Here is a 17,615-nt window from a genome sequence, read left to right as displayed (position 1 = left end):
CCATGCCAAATAGATTCTTTGTTTCCCGAGCCATCTATAGACAAATCTGAAAAACCCCCATATGTTTCCAAGAATCCAACTAGAGCAAGCTTATTGCATTTATAAAGCTACCGTTATGTAATAAGAAAATGGTTTGGAAGCTTAAGTTCACTATGAACCATAAATATGTTGAGAGCTTTTGATTTATGAACCAAGATTTATTACACTTAATAGCATGGTGTGGCATACATTTCAGACCAAGGTACCCCTTTCATACATTACCTGCTGTTACCTGTACATTCATTTAACACTTAAAGGGACTGTACACAAGATTGGCACCAAAAAAAGTTTTTTTCCGTAACGAAGCTCAGGACAATAATTGATAAAATGTTTTACTCTTTGATATCATCATTGTAAAAAAAATACCAAAATGTAAAAAAAAAAATCGAGTTGGAGACCGGTCTCGCCAAAATTGCAGTCCAGTGTTGTATCCACTGTGCTATGGAGGCTAACCCGAAACGGTTGGAATACATAAGCTTTATACCTAACTTGGTAATATCACGTGATAACATCGACTAGCCAATCACGCATAAGGAATGAATTCCCCTAGCTAGACATACCTAGTAATCTTTTTAATTGGAAAAATACGAAAAAGCTGCGATAAATAAATTAATTGTAAACTTTCTGGTACTTCAGTAAGTAAGTTCCAATTCATTGTACCCATCGATACCAAGTTTGTCAGTTTTTGACCATTTTTTTTTTTTATCGCTATTTTATCATACGGAGTACAGCCCCTTTAAGAGCACTTGTGACTTAAGATGAAGCACTATAAAACATGAAATTGTATTATTGAACGGGGTCGAATTTCTTGGAACTTCTTAAGGTTAATAGGCTTAAAGGCCTAGATCGGTAGCCCTAGACTACTGGTCTGATTGATAGGACATTAGGATAGCGGGAGTCTAAAGCTATTACATTACGCTGACCAGGGCAACTGAGGGCAATTTATAACATCAGTATGGTCAGGCTGTTTTCATGAAGTTTTCCACAGATTTCTAGCAAAAGTGAAAATTCCAGATTTTACTCAGATTTATACAGCTGAGCTAGCTATCAACTACACTTGATCATAACTTCCAGGCTTTTTATACCAACATACATTTAACATTTCACATGATGAATGTAATTACCCCACAGCTATTATCTCTATTTCACAATGTGATACTATCATAATTTTGTTATTATCATATTAATTTAGTAACCACAACAAAACACATGTGAATATGCTTTTTATTTATTTTATTTTATAATATTCCTATGTCTGGGTCACCTTATTCAAGTGAAGTCAACACTTTCATTTAATAATATTGAGGTAATCATGTAATAACGACTTTACAAAGAAAGAACATTGTTATATTTATATTAAGGTAAACCTGTATAAGCAATCTTATGCGTGCTCATGACCGCAATCTTTCAGTAAATATTTTTTTTAAACCATATGAACCAAAGAAAATGTAAAAAACTTTAACGAAAAGACGGTATCTAAGAAGATGAAACAAATTTCATCTGGAGCTCAAAAAATATTGCAATAACATGGCACCCACAATTGTCTGACAAAGCAGCCAAAGTACATATAACCACTTGTACTTTGCCATAGACAATTGCAGAAACAACCCTGACGAATTACGTGCTATAATAGACAACTGTATACCTCATTTTCAAAATATTCATGAAAGTGGTCCTGCAGAGTCACAATGTAAAACACCGAACTTTGTTCCGGACTATATTTTGTAACGAGATCCAGTGGCTGTAAGACTTTTGCAGAATTTCCTCCATAGTCTCACTGCTGCAGACTATGCACTTATAATCTAAAGAAACATGTTAAAAGTTTCAACAACAGTGTTCTAATTTACTTGGACAAACGAATACACTATAACATTTCAAGCTACAAAACCAGGATTGATCTAGCAACGTTTAGCTTGAACGAGCATATTGATGGACCATACACGCCCCGGTCCAATTGACAAAATGTTCAGCATAATCGTAGAAACCTTGGGAAACATTTAAGAAAAAAAACGTACAAATGTGTAAATGACATCTGGTCTCTCCTTGTAAGTGTGAAAGAAGACGGAAAGATCATACAAGGAGCAAATGACCAAAATGTCATTATGATGAGGAAATATAAAATAGTTTGTACCTACTTATGATAACAACGTTATCGCAATGATTAATATTTATAAGTATAATATTTCTACTATTGTTCTCGAACATATGTATAATGAACAGCCAAATGTATGTGCATAATTATTACAGTCTCAATAACCTCGGTTATACTTCAACCAGTGATATACGTAGCTGTACCTTACAGCTGTATGTATTATACCCTGTACAATGTTTAAATACAATGTGTAGAATTAAAATACATTCCTTTTCATTCTGAGAAGATATTAACTAGATTTTTAAACATTGTATAACTGTATCAAATTTAATTTGTATTATTGGTATTATTGGTATGCATCCTTTCACATTAATCATGTAACAATTATTTGTACAAAACTTCTTCATATATATATATATGGGGTTTTTTTTATTATGTTTTACGTCATTGTCCTATTACATATACTCACTATTGATGGTAATAATGTATTGAATTGGTTTTTATTTGATTTAATCTACATAGCCTTGCATTATAATATAAAAAGCTATAAACATACTCTAAACTATTTGGGTTCATATATTTCTTCTCTTTACCCAAGCACAAAAATTCCAGACTGACCCGTGCTGCTAATAATGATTATGACCAGCAAACTGCTTTTCAATGACCCATTACCCAGCTTGTGTTAATTCCTCCTGTCAATCACAGACCAGTTCTCCAGGACAACCGATCTAGGTCTTTAAGTGACTTATTTCAATTAGTGGAAATACGTACTTAAATCGAATTTGGATGAATGAAAAATGGTTTATTGTGATTATTATAAAGATAATTCCTATCAAAAGTATTAGAACTCTTAATGTTACGCAAATTATTGAAAACACAAAGCGAGCTTAGGTCAATCCTGTAATAAGGGACTTAAGAAGTTTCGAGAAACTTGGGCCAGGTCATGTTGTTGGTACTGACACTGTGGTTACCCACCAAAACAGTAATTTGTTTTCAAGTTTTACATTGCAGAATAGATTTTCGGAGCACCTGCTGTATATAACCCAAAAGAAACTAAACTAATGATCCTATGCTTTTTATCATGATTTTTTCCCTAAGTTTTAAAATTATAACCTGAAACTAAAAGAAGATTTAATTTTGAGTGACCATACCTTTTTGAGTGACCATACCTTTTTGAGTGACCATACCTTAAAATTTAAACAGTGATGAATGATTAGATTTCCTAAGTGGTTTACCTTATCCAGGTCGTCCATGACTTCCTTGTGTAGACCCGCCAAGGCAGCACATGCCACCCTCTGTTGTAAACACCAGAGACTAAACACAGGATCTAGGTCTGAAAGTATACAATACAGCACAATGGTTACATTATAAATATTAAGTCCAGCCAAGATAGCAGACGTCGACCTTTGTTGTATGCAATGGTGTATACATTGCACCATTGACAATACACAAAATCTAGGTCTGAAAGTATACAATACAGTACAATGGTTACATCATCTATAAATATGAAGACCCGCCAAGGTAGCACACGCCACCCTCTGTTGTAGACACAATTGACAACATAGGATCTAGGTCTGAAAGTGTACAATACAGCACAGTTGATACATTATCTATAAATATGAAGTCCTGCCAAGGCAGCACATGTAAGTCACCTTCTCATGTATACACCATTAACAAAACATCCGATCTAGGTCTGAAAGTATACAATACAGCACAATGGTAACATTATCTATAAATATGAAGACACTTTATCTATAAATATGAAGCCCAGCCAAGGTATTACATGTTCCCCTCTGTGTAGATGCCAGTGTCATAACATAGGATCTAGGTCTGAAAGTATACAATACAGCAAAGTGGTACATTATCTGTAAATATGAAGAAACATTATCTATAAATATGAAGACCTGCCAAGGCAGCACATGTTCCCTCTGTGTAGACGCCAGCAGTGTTTCACAAAATCAAGGTCTGCAGTTGTACAAAAGCTTAAGAAGAAATTGGACGCAAGTCAATTTGAACCATAGATTAAGAAGTATTAAACTCACATCATGTTTATCAGAAATTACATTTAATAGCGATGATTAAAGACATATATATACAGAGGCATGATTATTCGGAAATATTTATCTTTTTTAAAACCTTCAAATGTACCACCAAAAATACAGGCACATACCTAGTTGAACCACGTTGACCAGCATGTTGTACCGGAATGTCATCAGGGATCTTCGCCTCTCATCATCCATTGCACTGGCCGCTTCAACACCGACGGCCGAGGTAAGAGTCAACCAGCCTTCCTTCTTGTCTACAAGTAGAGGAAAACTGGTTTAAAATATTGCTTTAGAAATAAAAACTTGCAGGTACAAAGTAAATAGTACATTAAGTATACTGGTTGAATTAGTATTGTGAAACAATCCACAAACAATCTAAATAGTGAGAAGCCACATAAACTCTAAAACTCTAACAGGGGCTAAATGCTACAAATGATTCCCAATTTTTTAGTATGAATTGTATCCAGACACCAGATGGTCCAAAACATTGGCAAATACAGTAATTCCTCAAAAGAAGCCTAGAATTGTCAATGCAGTAGGAGGCCGATGATACATCACTTTACAAGGTTACAATAATAAACACCTCAATCATGTTGCTGTCTTATCTGTGTTTCCCCGTTTAAAACAGCGCATAACATTTTGCCCGTTTAAATCATATCTGTTTATGTGTACGGATAAATAAACTGACGCTTTTTTAAAACTTACTGCGATTTACATGGTAGACAACTGCAGTAAATTTTGAATTGGGTGAATGCGCAAAAACTGCAAAAGATGCAAGTGTCGCAAGGGATGTGATACATCAGTGTATTGTACACAACAGTATCAATGTTATGTAAGTTTTTGACAATTTTCTCTTGCAATTGTATCATCTGTGGTCTAGCCCCTTTAATGACATTAACCCACATGTGATATGGTCCTGTATTTATCATCATTCATATGAAGCAAACATGTAAGCTCCTACCAGGGTAAAGATGTACAGCCCTCTGTGCACTGAGGAAGGCGTTTCTACAGCTGGTCTTATTGCCATGGTAACCATGTTTGATGTCAGCAACTGGCACTAGCAACTGCTCTTTCTACAAAGAATGGTAGTTGTTAACTTTTTTTGAATTAATTTTATTATCTTACATTCACAGATTTTATCATATATATATTACAAAGACCTATATTTAAAACATTTATACTTAAAATCAATAGTAAAAAAAATTAGCAAAATGTTCTCTTCCTCAACATCCCTCATTAATGTTCCATGTTAATTTAAGGTTTACTGGACTAGGTTTATTATTTTGATCTAATTCCTACTGAACAAGATCATAGTAGATAATGGAGTATTGGACTGTGCCACTAGACTAACTTCTGGGTTGTGCCACTAAACAAGATCACAAAAGATGATTGGCTACTTGGCTGTGCCACTAAACAAGATCAAAGTAGATAATTGGCTACTTGGCTGTGCCACAAAACAAGATCATAATAGAGCATTGGCTACTTGGTGGCTACTTGGCTGTGCCACTAAACAAATCACAATATATCATTGGCTGCTTGGCTGTGCCACTAAACAAGATAATAAAAGATGATTGGCTAGTTGGCTGTGCCACAAAACAAGATCATAAAAGATGATTGGCTACTTGGCTGTGCCACTAAACAAGATCACAATAGATCATTGGCTACTTGGCTGTGCCACTAAACATGATCACAAAAGATGATTGGCTACTGGGCTGTGCCACTAAACAAGATCACAAAAGATGATTGGCTACTGGGCTGTGCCACTAAACAAGATCACAAAAGATGATTGTCTACTGGGCTGTGCCACTAAACAAGATCACAAAAGATGATTGGCTACGGGGCTGTTCAACTAAACAAGATCAGAATAGATCATTGTCTACTTGACTGTGCCACTAAACAAGATCAGAACATATGTGGCTACTGAGCTACTGTCGTAGCGCTGTGTCACTATAAAATATCACACTAGATAATTGGCTTTTGAGATGTGCCACTAAACAAGATCGCAGTAGATTAAGAAAAAGTACAAAGCAAGATATGCTTTCCATCAATAAGCAATTTACAGTAAAACTGCGATCGCTCGAGGACACCGGTGTCCGAGCTATAACCTCGAGGGAACCATAATAAGAACGACCCGAGTTTCAATTTTCAAGTCTGTTATGTTATATCTTTCAGTGTATTTCAAATTGCTCAAAAAGCGCATTTTCTAAACAAGCAACATTTAAATATGACAGTACATATTATGGCATGCGCCAGATTTAAGTTTTGCAAAATCAGGGATTGTCTGTCTCGTGATACTTTTCAGACTCATAATTATCTTCTCAAATGCCCTTATCAACTCATAGTGGTCATGCGTAAACAGTGATAAAAGGTTTTTCACAATTTATGAAATTTCCTTTCAACTGTCATTGCAATTTTTACAACTTGCGAACATTTTAACACCTAGAGATTGTTTATTTATTTTGGAACACATGTTAGAGAAAAAGTGTGAAATTAGACCTCGAGGGAGCCATAAGGTTTTGTGCATGATTTGTGTATTTGGGAACGGCTATTGTGCTCGACTTATTTCGGTTTTAATGCGTCAGTATATTTTATATGAAAATATAAGGGAAAAATGTTCAGGACCAAGCTCCAACCTCGAGGGACTGCCAGTTCTCGAACGACGGCCTGTTCGAACAACCACAGTTTTACTGAAATTAGTGGCATAATAATGCCCTTACCTTATTATGCACCGTGTGTCCATGAAGTAGAACGTTTCTAGCAGCCTGGGTTGCAATGCCTGATTTACTGGGGTAAAACATGAGCAGTAGAAGTGTCAGAAGATACCAGCAGTCACCTTGTGTGGTGCTGTCTTCCAGGCTAGCTTGGACCAGAGCCAATGCTGTGTCTGTCTCGTCCTAGAAAAAGATGGAACATACATCATTGTGGATAGTGAGTCATTTTCAACAACCTGAAGTATGACCACTTATGTATGTGGGTTGGAGTGGGATCTTGTTATTAAACTGGCATTGACCAGAGCTAGAGCTGTGTCAATCACTTCCTACAAGAAGCAGTCAAGTCATACAGTGTAATTGTGGTTTGAGAGAAAATTAAAACAACTTGTGTGTGGAGGGTTTCTAGATGACTAGCTTGAACAAGAGATAGATCTGAGTCCACCTTATCCTAAAAGAAGCAGAAAGGTCATACAATTTCAGTGCAGCTTGAGGAACAACATTCAACATTTCCGTTTGCTCAGGTTGCAACCATTGTCCTGGGGTAATTTCAAATATAGGAAGTAGTCTTGCCAACTAGTCTGCTCTAAAGTAAAGTGAGCACTCCCTAGATAGAAGAGGTTGTTAAGACTCTCTTGTTATAGCATGTAATGCAGCCTTGGTTTATACTTATTTATTTTAACTTGATTGTGACGAAAGCGAATATCTTATAAGATCACTTCCGATGCTGTTTCCTGAACAGTAACCAGTACTGTGTTATTTTCGAAAGGCCATGAGAAAGTACTGCTGGTGGGATCGAACCCATGTCCTCTTGGGTGAGAGGCCAACACCTATACCAGTAGACCACTCTCACCCTACAGGATGCAACCTAAAAATGTTTTCACAAAATAACTTTTAAATTTTATTTAAACTGTCACAAATATTAAAGCTTGCTAATTGAAAAAAACAAACATGTATTAAAATATATATGTGATGAGTAACCTACATATAATGTGCAAAAATATGTCTTTATATTCCATATGAAGTTTCTTTAATAATATCTGTCATGTGTTTCTGTTTCAGATAGAAAAATCTGACCCCGATGGCACCTGTGTTGCCAGGTAACGAGGCGTGCCGAGTTACCGGCCACACAGCGTACCGGAGGGTCGGATTTTTCTATCCGGAACCAAAACACATGATTGATATTTTTCCTAGCACATCTTAAATTACTTTTTTGTGAAAAAATACATAGAAAAGTGCATTTTTGTATTTTCACCAAAAAGCGTGTGTGATGATGTTTACTGACTTCATGACGTGCAGTAATTTTTATTCACTGCATACGTCAAGAAGTTCCTTCAGTATCACGTCTTTTAAGGGTTATTTTGTTTTGTATTGAAGGTATATTTTTGTAAAGAACTCATCTATTGAAATCTCACAATAATGGTTACATACATGTAGAGTGTAAAATAAAGGAAATGAACAGTATTACGTCACAGCGCGTGACTCATCTGGCATGGGGTGGGGTGCCAGATGGAGTTTTCCAGCACGGCTGAATTCACCGGAAATGCCTATCCGGTGTGCTAGAATTTATATTTAAGTCATTGCTTACAAGACCTCAACACCACCAACTTATTTCATATAAGTAGAACCAAATACATACCTGAGCAAGATTCAAGATGCATTGCAGCAGAGTGAAGTCATACAGGTGACTATTCTCCCCTCCCAGTTTGGAGAGCTCCTGTACAGCAGCAGTTGCCAAGGTGATGTCGGACTGGAGCAGACCAAGGGCACAGAGGGCCTTCAGACCAGCAGGAGATGCTTCAGAACTCTGAGAACTGGAATAAGAGACAAATTTTAGTTACCATTTGTGCAATTCAGTTTCAAAATGTTATTCTAGTTCAGTACAACTGCAGCAAACCAAAACGTGTATGGAGGAACATTTTAATTTTTGATATGCCCATTATTATTAACATTGATTCCCCTGTGGAGGGCGGGGGCGAACAGTTTGGCGGTGTACACTAAGTTGCCAAAACTCATACTCAAAAAGCTTTTATCTGATTTTAACCAGACTTGGATGATATGTGTATGGGCAGAATATTTCGGCCATAGTTCTTGAACACTTACTAATAATTTTGACAGGAGTAACTTGTGACAGTTTGCCACTTTGGTTGAATGATAACAAATGTTTCTTTTATATGGTCTTTGTACCGCACATTTTTCACATACATGCCATATCTTCTGGCAGGAAAAAAATGCCTTGAAATAGGAAACCATCTCAGATGGAGGATAAATATTCCCCACAATAATAAAATAAAAATTAAACACTTTGGGTACCGGGTAATGCCTTTTTTTACAACTTGTTAACATAATAAAGTGCTTTTCTGAGCAAAATCCACTCGGACTCCTTCCAGAAATATGCCATGTATGAGATATTGATTCATTTGTTTTAGAAATCTCCTGAATTAATGTCACAATCCCATGGAATTCTAAACATAATGCCCTGGAATCAATGGTCGCCAGAAATATGGCAAAGCCTTAGGCATTGAGCAATACTCCTGATAATTTGAACTTGCACAAGAAGTTGAAGCAGAAAATACCAACAGCAAAATTTATTGAATTCACCATATCAATTTTTTAAGGTGAACATCATTCAAGCAGATTGGAATACTTAGTAATGCTACCTTTGAAAAAGTATTGTTTTAGTCTGATTAAGGTCATTCATCTTGTAGTACACCATTGCCATGGTTACCAGAATATGTGACTTCTCTTTGTCAGTTGTTTCTAGCTCAGCTGCCTGGCTGTACACTGAAAGTTGAACAGATTTTTATTTTTTATTACTGGAAAATTGGACTTTTACATGTATGTAATCAACAACTTTCAATTGACTTTTATTTCCCTCAATATTAATAATAGGATCTTGTTGGTAAGATTGAAAACTTAGAAATATAATAAGATCTCACAAATCAAATTTGCTTTCCAAAGCCTAGAACCAGTATTTAAGTTTTGAAAGACATGTTCCTGACAGTACACAAGCAATCAGTTTTTAAGCAGACAAAAAACATTTCTTCCCAAGAATGGCCACAATTCTCATTCTGATAAAGAACTAGACTTAACCGGTGAATGCCCTTCCTTAATTGTACTAGCTTCTCACACAGTTGATTGAATGGCTCCTTTGCAGTCCCAACCCTGGCAAAGGGCTAGACTAAATTGGTACAAGCCCACTTCCCTCGACTGGTCTCCTAGATTCTCATGCAGTTGACAGGCTACTGTCACAATGCTGGTCCTCACCCTCCCCTCTCCTCAAAACCCACTCTGAATGGTTCCTTTGCAGTCCCCAACTTGGTACAGGTCCTCTACCCTTGACTACTTTCCTAACTTCATCCCGCTGTCACAATCCTAGCAGCCCCCATCCACCCCTACTCCCTCTTTACCCACTCTGAATGGCTCCTTTGCAGTCCCCACCCTGCTACAGGGCTAGGCCAAACTTGTACAGGTCCTCTCCCCTCGACTGATCTAGCTTCATGCCCCTCTTGCAAACCTAGCAGCCCCCAACCCCTATCCACCCACCCTGAATGGCTCCTTTGCAGTCCCCACCCTGGTACAGGGCTAGGCCAAACTGGTACAGGTCCTCTACCCTTGACTGTTCTCCTAGCTTTTTGTATAGCTGACAGGCCATAGGATAGTCACCATTCTTCCTGCAAGTCAATATGATCACTTAATAACATAATTGTTTAATCAGATTTTAATGTTCTATCAATATTGTTCAGTACATCGTTAATTAGAATACAACCTACATTTTCAGCCAATGAGATTGCAGAAAAGCAATAATTAAGTACTAGGCATAATCATAAAGAATTTTAACTTTGTGGCTGTTTAAAAGGTCCACCCACTGCCACTCATATGATACACAATCCCAGTCAGATTTGCATTGACAATGTGTCAGCCAATAAGGTTGTATTCTTAGACAGTAAGATGACCTGAATTCAAATCTTAATGATTAAGAAGGGCTCGTTTGCTAAGCTCACTCCGCCCATTCTTATTTATTAAGATTCTAATTCAGGTCATCTTACCATTACTTAAATAACATAAAATTCTTATGTAACATTCATGTCACTTCCTTAATCAAAGGAGTTTCATACTGTTGCAGTCTTTAAGCAGAAACTTTTTTTAGCACTAAAAATGAACCTGGAATTCTTATAAGTATATAATGTATTTATGTGATTAGTTTGTTGATTACTATTAAATTTTAACTAAACTTCATTCAGTTTGAAGGATCATCTTACCTATAACAGCGAGCACAGTTGGCAAGCACGTCCCTTAGTATCTCAGCATTCTCCTGGCCGGACTTGCACAGCAACAGCGCTCTTAAATTGATATTTTCTTAGAGATTCTTTGCAACATTGAATCCGACCAAAAACAACAAACAAATACTTTTATAAAAACAGTAGCAAAAGAGTCCTCATTTTGGTAACTTTTAAACAGCAATATATGATGACATATGCTATCAACTTTCTTCCAGTAACAAATATGTTCATTATTTTGCATTTAATGTTCAGCAGATTTCTTTATTTACGTTTCAAAATCAAGGTTGTAGGTAAGCCCATTCGGCAAGATTGGTAGACATTTTAGGTTTTTATAGCATAGTGCACAGACAGAATGTAACTCTGGTTAGAGCCCTGGTTCTTTTATGTGCACCAGTGTATAGCACTGGCACATGGGACCCCCCCCCCCCCCCCCCCCCCAATATCCCTCCCAGAAGACGATAAGTATTTTTTAAGTGATGCGGGGGAGAATCAAACCTGCGACCCCTGGATTGACAGTCAAGTATGTTACTACTAGACCACAGAATCGCCACACTTCACAATCAACTAAAGACCAGTACCTATTAAGCTGTGTGATGGCAGTTTTATACAGGCCCTGTCTCTCCAACAGTAGAGCATGAAGGTTGTAGGCCACTGGGTTTGTCTGATTACACTCTGATTTGTGGAAGAAAGTTAGAACTACAACATAAGTATCTTGTAAGATGAATGATGGCAGTTTTTCTTTCACTTAAAGTATCTTAATTGCAAACAATTACATATTTATACTGTCACGGACATAAAAAAGGTCCCTGATACTTAAACATGCACATGTATATCAGAACTTTTATCTTTAGCCAATATTTCTGTAATGTTCAATATGTTAAAATCAATTCATCTTTAATTTGAGAAGATACTTGTATTTTCCTTTTATATTTTGCAATTGCATGACAACAAAATTTGTTTTGATCAATATCAAAAATGCCAGTTTAATGGCATATTGAGATGTCATTCAGTCCAATTTCAGTTATGTTGAAATTTCTTATTTTTAAGGATTTCTCATGGTCATGACAACTTTGACATAATGGATTTCAACTGTAAACAGCTAGAAGACTTGCTTCTCACCATGGTGACCTGGGTTCGATTCCCGGCCTGGCCGCATGTGAGTTTGGTAAGTGGTCAACAAGCCAGACAAGTGGTTTTCCTCGGGTACTCCGTTTTCCCCAACAACACAAGACCACACTCTCACGCAACATCGTGCCAACGAGAGTGACTTAGTATGAGATATCATAACTTTCTTCACAATCGTATAATATATAATATTCAAACTAAAAAGGAAAACAATCCCTATGCCTACCAGTGTATCTAGCCAGAGCATCGGAAGCCGAAGGTACAGCTCCCATTTCTTCAATGGCATACATGTACATACTAGTCCCCTTTTTATCCGACTGTAGCAGAACAGAACACACCCACTGGCCATAGCCTATAGCTCCCTCAACCTATAAGGTTTGTATAAAAATTTTGGACAAGAATATAGTACTTTTTGAGAGAAAAAACCCTATATCGTTTATAGTTTAAAAGTGCATGTTCCACTTCTTATCTCACTGGAGCAGCATGGAACAAACCTAGTGGTCATAGTATATTGCTCACTCAACCTTCAACATGCATCATGTATCATAAAAATCACAAATGTACAAATCTGTTTAACAACCATAGCACTTCAATGGGAAATATTCTTGGTTTATATAACTTCAACCAAACCACGGATGCTAACGCTCTTATGCTTTTCAACTGAAAGTGTATTACAGCAAAATCAATTGGACTTGCTACACAAGTAAATATTGACCATGTCTTTGTAAACATGTACAGTAAAACTGTGGTCATTCGAACAGGCACCATAGCTGGTCCCAAATACACAAATCATGCACAAAACCTTATGACTCCCTCGAGGTTTCACACATTTGCCCGTACGCATGTTCCAAAATAAACAAATAATTGCTAGGTGTTAAAAATTTTCGCAAGTTGTAAAAATTGCAATGATAGTTGAAAGAAATTTGATGAGGTGTGAAAACCAGTTAGTCACTATTTAATTATGACCGCTAAAATCACATCAACTACCTTCAAGCACAAATCTATCCAGTATTACTCACATGGTGGGATAGTTCTGTGGTGTGTCTAAAGAGATCCATAGCATCCTCGTGTCCAACAACCTCTGCTATAATAGCCTGCCCCACCCAGCAGGCAACATACGATGGTTCCAGGCTCTGGGCCACTTTAAAAGCCTCATGGGCTAGCTGAAATGAGAATATTTACATTTAAGGTACAATTGTTTTAACAACTAACTAACATACTCGGCTATAATGATCTGCCCCACCAAGCTGGCAACAAACAATGGTTCCGAGCTGCGAGCAACTCTAAAAGCTTGATGCGCAAGCTGAAATAGCAGAGCAAAAAACTCCATAATGACAATACCAGGTAGTTGATCAAAAACCTGAGATAAACCATATGAAAGCTCCAGGCTGTGGGTGACAATGGATCATGGCTGTGGGTGACAATGGATCATGGCTGTGGGTCACGTTGAAGACCCTCTTGTTGAATCAACTTGAGCTGTTCAATAGACGATTCTTATGTCTTAAATTAGACCGCCACCATTTTGTTATCACGTGACCGTCCGCCATTACAGAAGTGAAAGTTCCTGATAGTGTGCAAGAACGCTCACACGCCATTTGATTTTTAAAATTGAGACCAAAAATGACCTCCGAGAAACAGCTACATAAGTTGTTTTATTGGAACACTTTTTGTGAGTTATTCTGAGAAATTTTACAAAAATGTCAATCTGTGAGAGAGCAGCTTTAATAAATTTATAAACAGTACTTGATTTGTCAATTATTATAATTTTATCCAATATCTTGTGTAATTCTCTTGCAATGTGTAACAAACTTGAGAGCCCATTTGGTGCTTATATTAAATCAATTATTAAAATAAACAAATGTTTTATTTCAGCACACAGTAACTCACCACATAATTATATATGGTTCCCAATAAATGTTATTTTCATGAAAAAGTGTGACCAATAGCTGAATGAAAGGGCAAATAAGAGTTAAAGGGCTAAAAAAACATCATTGGAAAATGGCATTTTACATGTGTATGTGTATGTGTATTTCTTTAGACCTTGCGGTCAAGGATAACCCGTGAAAGTGCAAGCACTTATTTCCAACGGGGTCCTTTGTTTTTGCTGAAGGGACAGCACGCTGAAGAGACAGTGGTGGGATACAAGGAAGTCCGGGTGCGATACCCTAGCACTTTTTCGAAGAGACCCCTTGGTTCTTTTACGTGCCCGGTGTAAAGCACCGATACACAGGGTACAACTTTCCTGGGTTAAACCAGTACTGAGTACACCACTTTTCCAAGCACTACCCTTTAAATGCTGAGCGCCAGGCAAGGGAGCTACTTGTACCAATTTTTAATGTCTTTTGGTATGACGCGGCCAGGGATCGAACCCATGACCTCAAATGAACAGTAAAACTGCCATTGCTCAAGCAGGCGATTTCTTAAGAACTGCGGATTGGTCGAGGTTGAGGCTTAGTCCCGACTCCCGACCTTTATTCCTTCTATTTTCATATAACATATAATATATACTGACGATAGATCAAAACCTAAATAAGTCTGGGAATCAAGCACAATTTCCGATTCTAAGATAATCATATAATTGACGGGTGTTAAAAGTTGAAAACATTGCAGATCTTTTTAATTCTTTTTATGAGTTTCAGGTCGGGCCAAAAGGACCTCGAGTTACGCAGTTTTACTTTTCAAAGATTGCTAATCAAACATACCTTGACATTTTCCTTCTTAAGATACAAAGCTGCCAGATTGGTCCATGCAACGACATTCTGAAACCAAGAACAAAGGGTTCCAAAACATTAAACATTTCAATATATATATACTTCAGACATGAAATAGTTATTCTTGATAAGCAACTTACATTTAACTTAAAAAGTTGTAAGATGTTTTATTTTCAGAACATATACATGTGCTAGAAGTAATATACTGTAGTTTAGGCAACCATTTAAAAATAACTTTAAAGCTGCACTCTCACAATTTGACAGTTTTGACATTTTTAATATTTTTTTTTGTCTCAGAATCAGATGATTTCTGTATCAATGCCTACCATTCAGTCATATATTTTATTAAGATAACTTACATGTGACCAGATCTCAATTGCTTGGTAAAATGCCAAAAATTTCATTTTTCTTAAAGCGTTTGCTTCAGCCATAAACTATCCATTTTTGAGTGTAAATATAAAAAAACTGCCGACTTAGTTTTTGTCAGCAGTCATATTTCACCGGATTCAAGACATTCACTAAAAAAAGTCTCATTCCATGTCATTTTTTTAAAAATTGTCAAACCGGTCAATCTGTAAGAGTGCAGCTTTAAAAATGTTTATATGAAGGTAATATTTGTTACTCAGTCAATTAAGGCCAAACAAACTATTAATAGTGGTCTAATTTTAAAAAAAAGTTCCCACTTACATTAGCCTCAACCTTGATAGATTTGATGAAGCAGTGTTGCGCCAGGGAAGACTTGTTGTACACTTGAACAATAAATAGGAAAAGCTCTAGCAATCACAGTTGTTAATCTTTTTAAATAATCAGATAATACTATTCAAATTAAAAATTTCCTTTGTGAATATGTTAGAGTTGTGCCTAATAGTTTTAAGTACTTTAAAACATGAACCAGTATATCAATTTATTTCTTAACATGTTGCACTTTTATTTTAAATAACTATTTTTTGCCCTGTACCTTTCCTACAGGCCACAAATCCTAGAGCATTCCAATGCTTGTGATTGGTCGGTTCCAGTTGAATGGCTTTCTTCAGCGATTGGACAGACTTTTCAGCCAATGAAATTGCAGTATCACCAGAGCTACTATCTGATTGGTGGATGTAATTCACACCCAGATCATGCCAGAGTGAAGAACAGTCTGGGAGAATTTTCAAAGCCCGAATGTAGCAACTGCAAAATTGGATAAAAAAACTCTTATGGAGTCAGCAGATCATTTCCCAAACAGTATTCTCTGAATAGGTTTAAACAAAACAATTGGCTAAGATTGACAAACCAAGTGTTACTTACATATTTCCAAACTCTAGAGTCTCCAACTTGGTCATATTGCCCTTTTCTGGTCTTTCAAACCTACAGAAAATCAAACAAAAAAAGTAATGACTAATCTAAACTTAATATTAATTTGTTGATACGCTCTAAAAGGACTCACCAGCACAGATATCCAAGTAGCTATCTAACTTGAAATGTTTACTGATGTATTGGAAACCAGGAACGCCATGGAGCAAAAATTCAGAGTTGTGGGCCTTGCTTTACATATTGTTTTTCAGTGAAAAGAGGACATAACAATGAAAATACAATCTTATTGTAAAAAAGCCATTTAAGAATACCTGAAGCCCTTTTCTGGCAGGACATGTATGATTGTACAAGCGTCCCCAATCAGCTTCCACAGACAGGACACATCAGGCCTCAGTCTGCCAGCCCTGAAAAAGATCATAAAGATTTGAATGATGATTGTAATAATGTACTAAATCTTGTAACTAATCCTCAAGTCCTACACTAATTTTGCATGTAGTTCAAGTGTGAAATTTTAGTCGTTAAGCCATTTATCCTTAACTTATTAATGCAGCTTTCTGGTGATGTTGGTTCTTTTTTGTATCCAAAAGAGTTATTGTCTAAATCAGTTGTTCTTTACAAGAGATTATTAAAGAACCCATTCAGGTCTCATTATTTTTTTCTCATCGATTAACTCTAAACAGTCAGCTGAAACAGTTCAATAAACACACGTTAAGGCCTTTCCATAAATCCTAACTTAATTCACTAAATCAGAGCTATGATGGAAAAGTAAGTGCAATAAACCTAACTGTACTGATGTTTACCTGCCAGTTCTACTCTGTCCCTGGCTCCACTATGGAAACACATGGACAGTGGATATCCCCACTCCAAATAATTACCTGTAAAGATGTTTAACAGCTAGTTCTACTGTCTCCCTGACCCAACCATAAAAAAGACTGGCTGAGTTAGAAGCCCACTATCATCACCAAAGATATTGGATAAAATATACCAACATCTCTGAAAAATTACCTGTAAAGATGTTTAACAGCTAGTTCTACTGTCTCCCTGACCCAACCATAAAAAAGACTGGCTGAGTTAGAAGCCCACTATCATCACCAAAGATATTGGATAAAATATACCAACATCTCTGAAAAATTACCTGTACAGATGTTTAACGGCCAGTTCTGCAGTGTCCCTGGCACGACCATAGAAACACTGGTTGAGTAAGGAACGCCCTATCTGCACCAATGTCTCACCCAGCCCTACAGTAATGTAAGGATTACAATTAAGTGAACAAAAGTCAATTAGCAGCGATTGGATTAGTGACTTTGCAAAAGGTCACT

The 17,615-nt window shown here is 36.7% G+C and overlaps 1 protein-coding gene across 4 annotated transcripts in view; it reads right to left on the bottom strand.

The window, feature by feature from the left end:
- LOC128231876 (tetratricopeptide repeat protein 37-like) overlaps positions 1 to 17,615 on the bottom strand; it is a 54,729-nt gene that overhangs the window by 458 nt on the left and 36,656 nt on the right. For all 4 annotated transcript variants that reach the window (XM_052945126.1, XM_052945127.1, XM_052945128.1 and 1 more), the window contains exons 19-35: positions 17,432 to 17,534; positions 16,608 to 16,700; positions 16,291 to 16,350; positions 15,962 to 16,173; positions 15,691 to 15,752; positions 14,995 to 15,051; positions 13,312 to 13,455; positions 12,519 to 12,660; positions 11,746 to 11,839; positions 11,147 to 11,227; positions 10,431 to 10,558; positions 9,545 to 9,668; positions 8,524 to 8,698; positions 6,894 to 7,070; positions 5,138 to 5,249; positions 4,302 to 4,430; positions 3,367 to 3,464 (exon numbers count right to left, since the gene is read on the bottom strand). In XM_052945126.1, coding sequence (XP_052801086.1) covers positions 3,367 to 3,464; positions 4,302 to 4,430; positions 5,138 to 5,249; positions 6,894 to 7,070; positions 8,524 to 8,698; positions 9,545 to 9,668; positions 10,431 to 10,558; positions 11,147 to 11,227; positions 11,746 to 11,839; positions 12,519 to 12,660; positions 13,312 to 13,455; positions 14,995 to 15,051; positions 15,691 to 15,752; positions 15,962 to 16,173; positions 16,291 to 16,350; positions 16,608 to 16,700; positions 17,432 to 17,534 — 1,991 coding nt within the window. The remainder of the gene's footprint in view (positions 1 to 3,366; positions 3,465 to 4,301; positions 4,431 to 5,137; positions 5,250 to 6,893; positions 7,071 to 8,523; positions 8,699 to 9,544; positions 9,669 to 10,430; positions 10,559 to 11,146; positions 11,228 to 11,745; positions 11,840 to 12,518; positions 12,661 to 13,311; positions 13,456 to 14,994; positions 15,052 to 15,690; positions 15,753 to 15,961; positions 16,174 to 16,290; positions 16,351 to 16,607; positions 16,701 to 17,431; positions 17,535 to 17,615) is intronic.

The sequence above is a fragment of the Mya arenaria genome, chromosome 4 (assembly GCF_026914265.1).
Source record: "Mya arenaria isolate MELC-2E11 chromosome 4, ASM2691426v1".
NCBI classification, from domain to species: domain Eukaryota; kingdom Metazoa; phylum Mollusca; class Bivalvia; order Myida; family Myidae; genus Mya; species Mya arenaria.
Note: the sequence above shows the minus strand (reverse complement) of the source record. Positions and strands in the feature narration are given on the sequence as shown.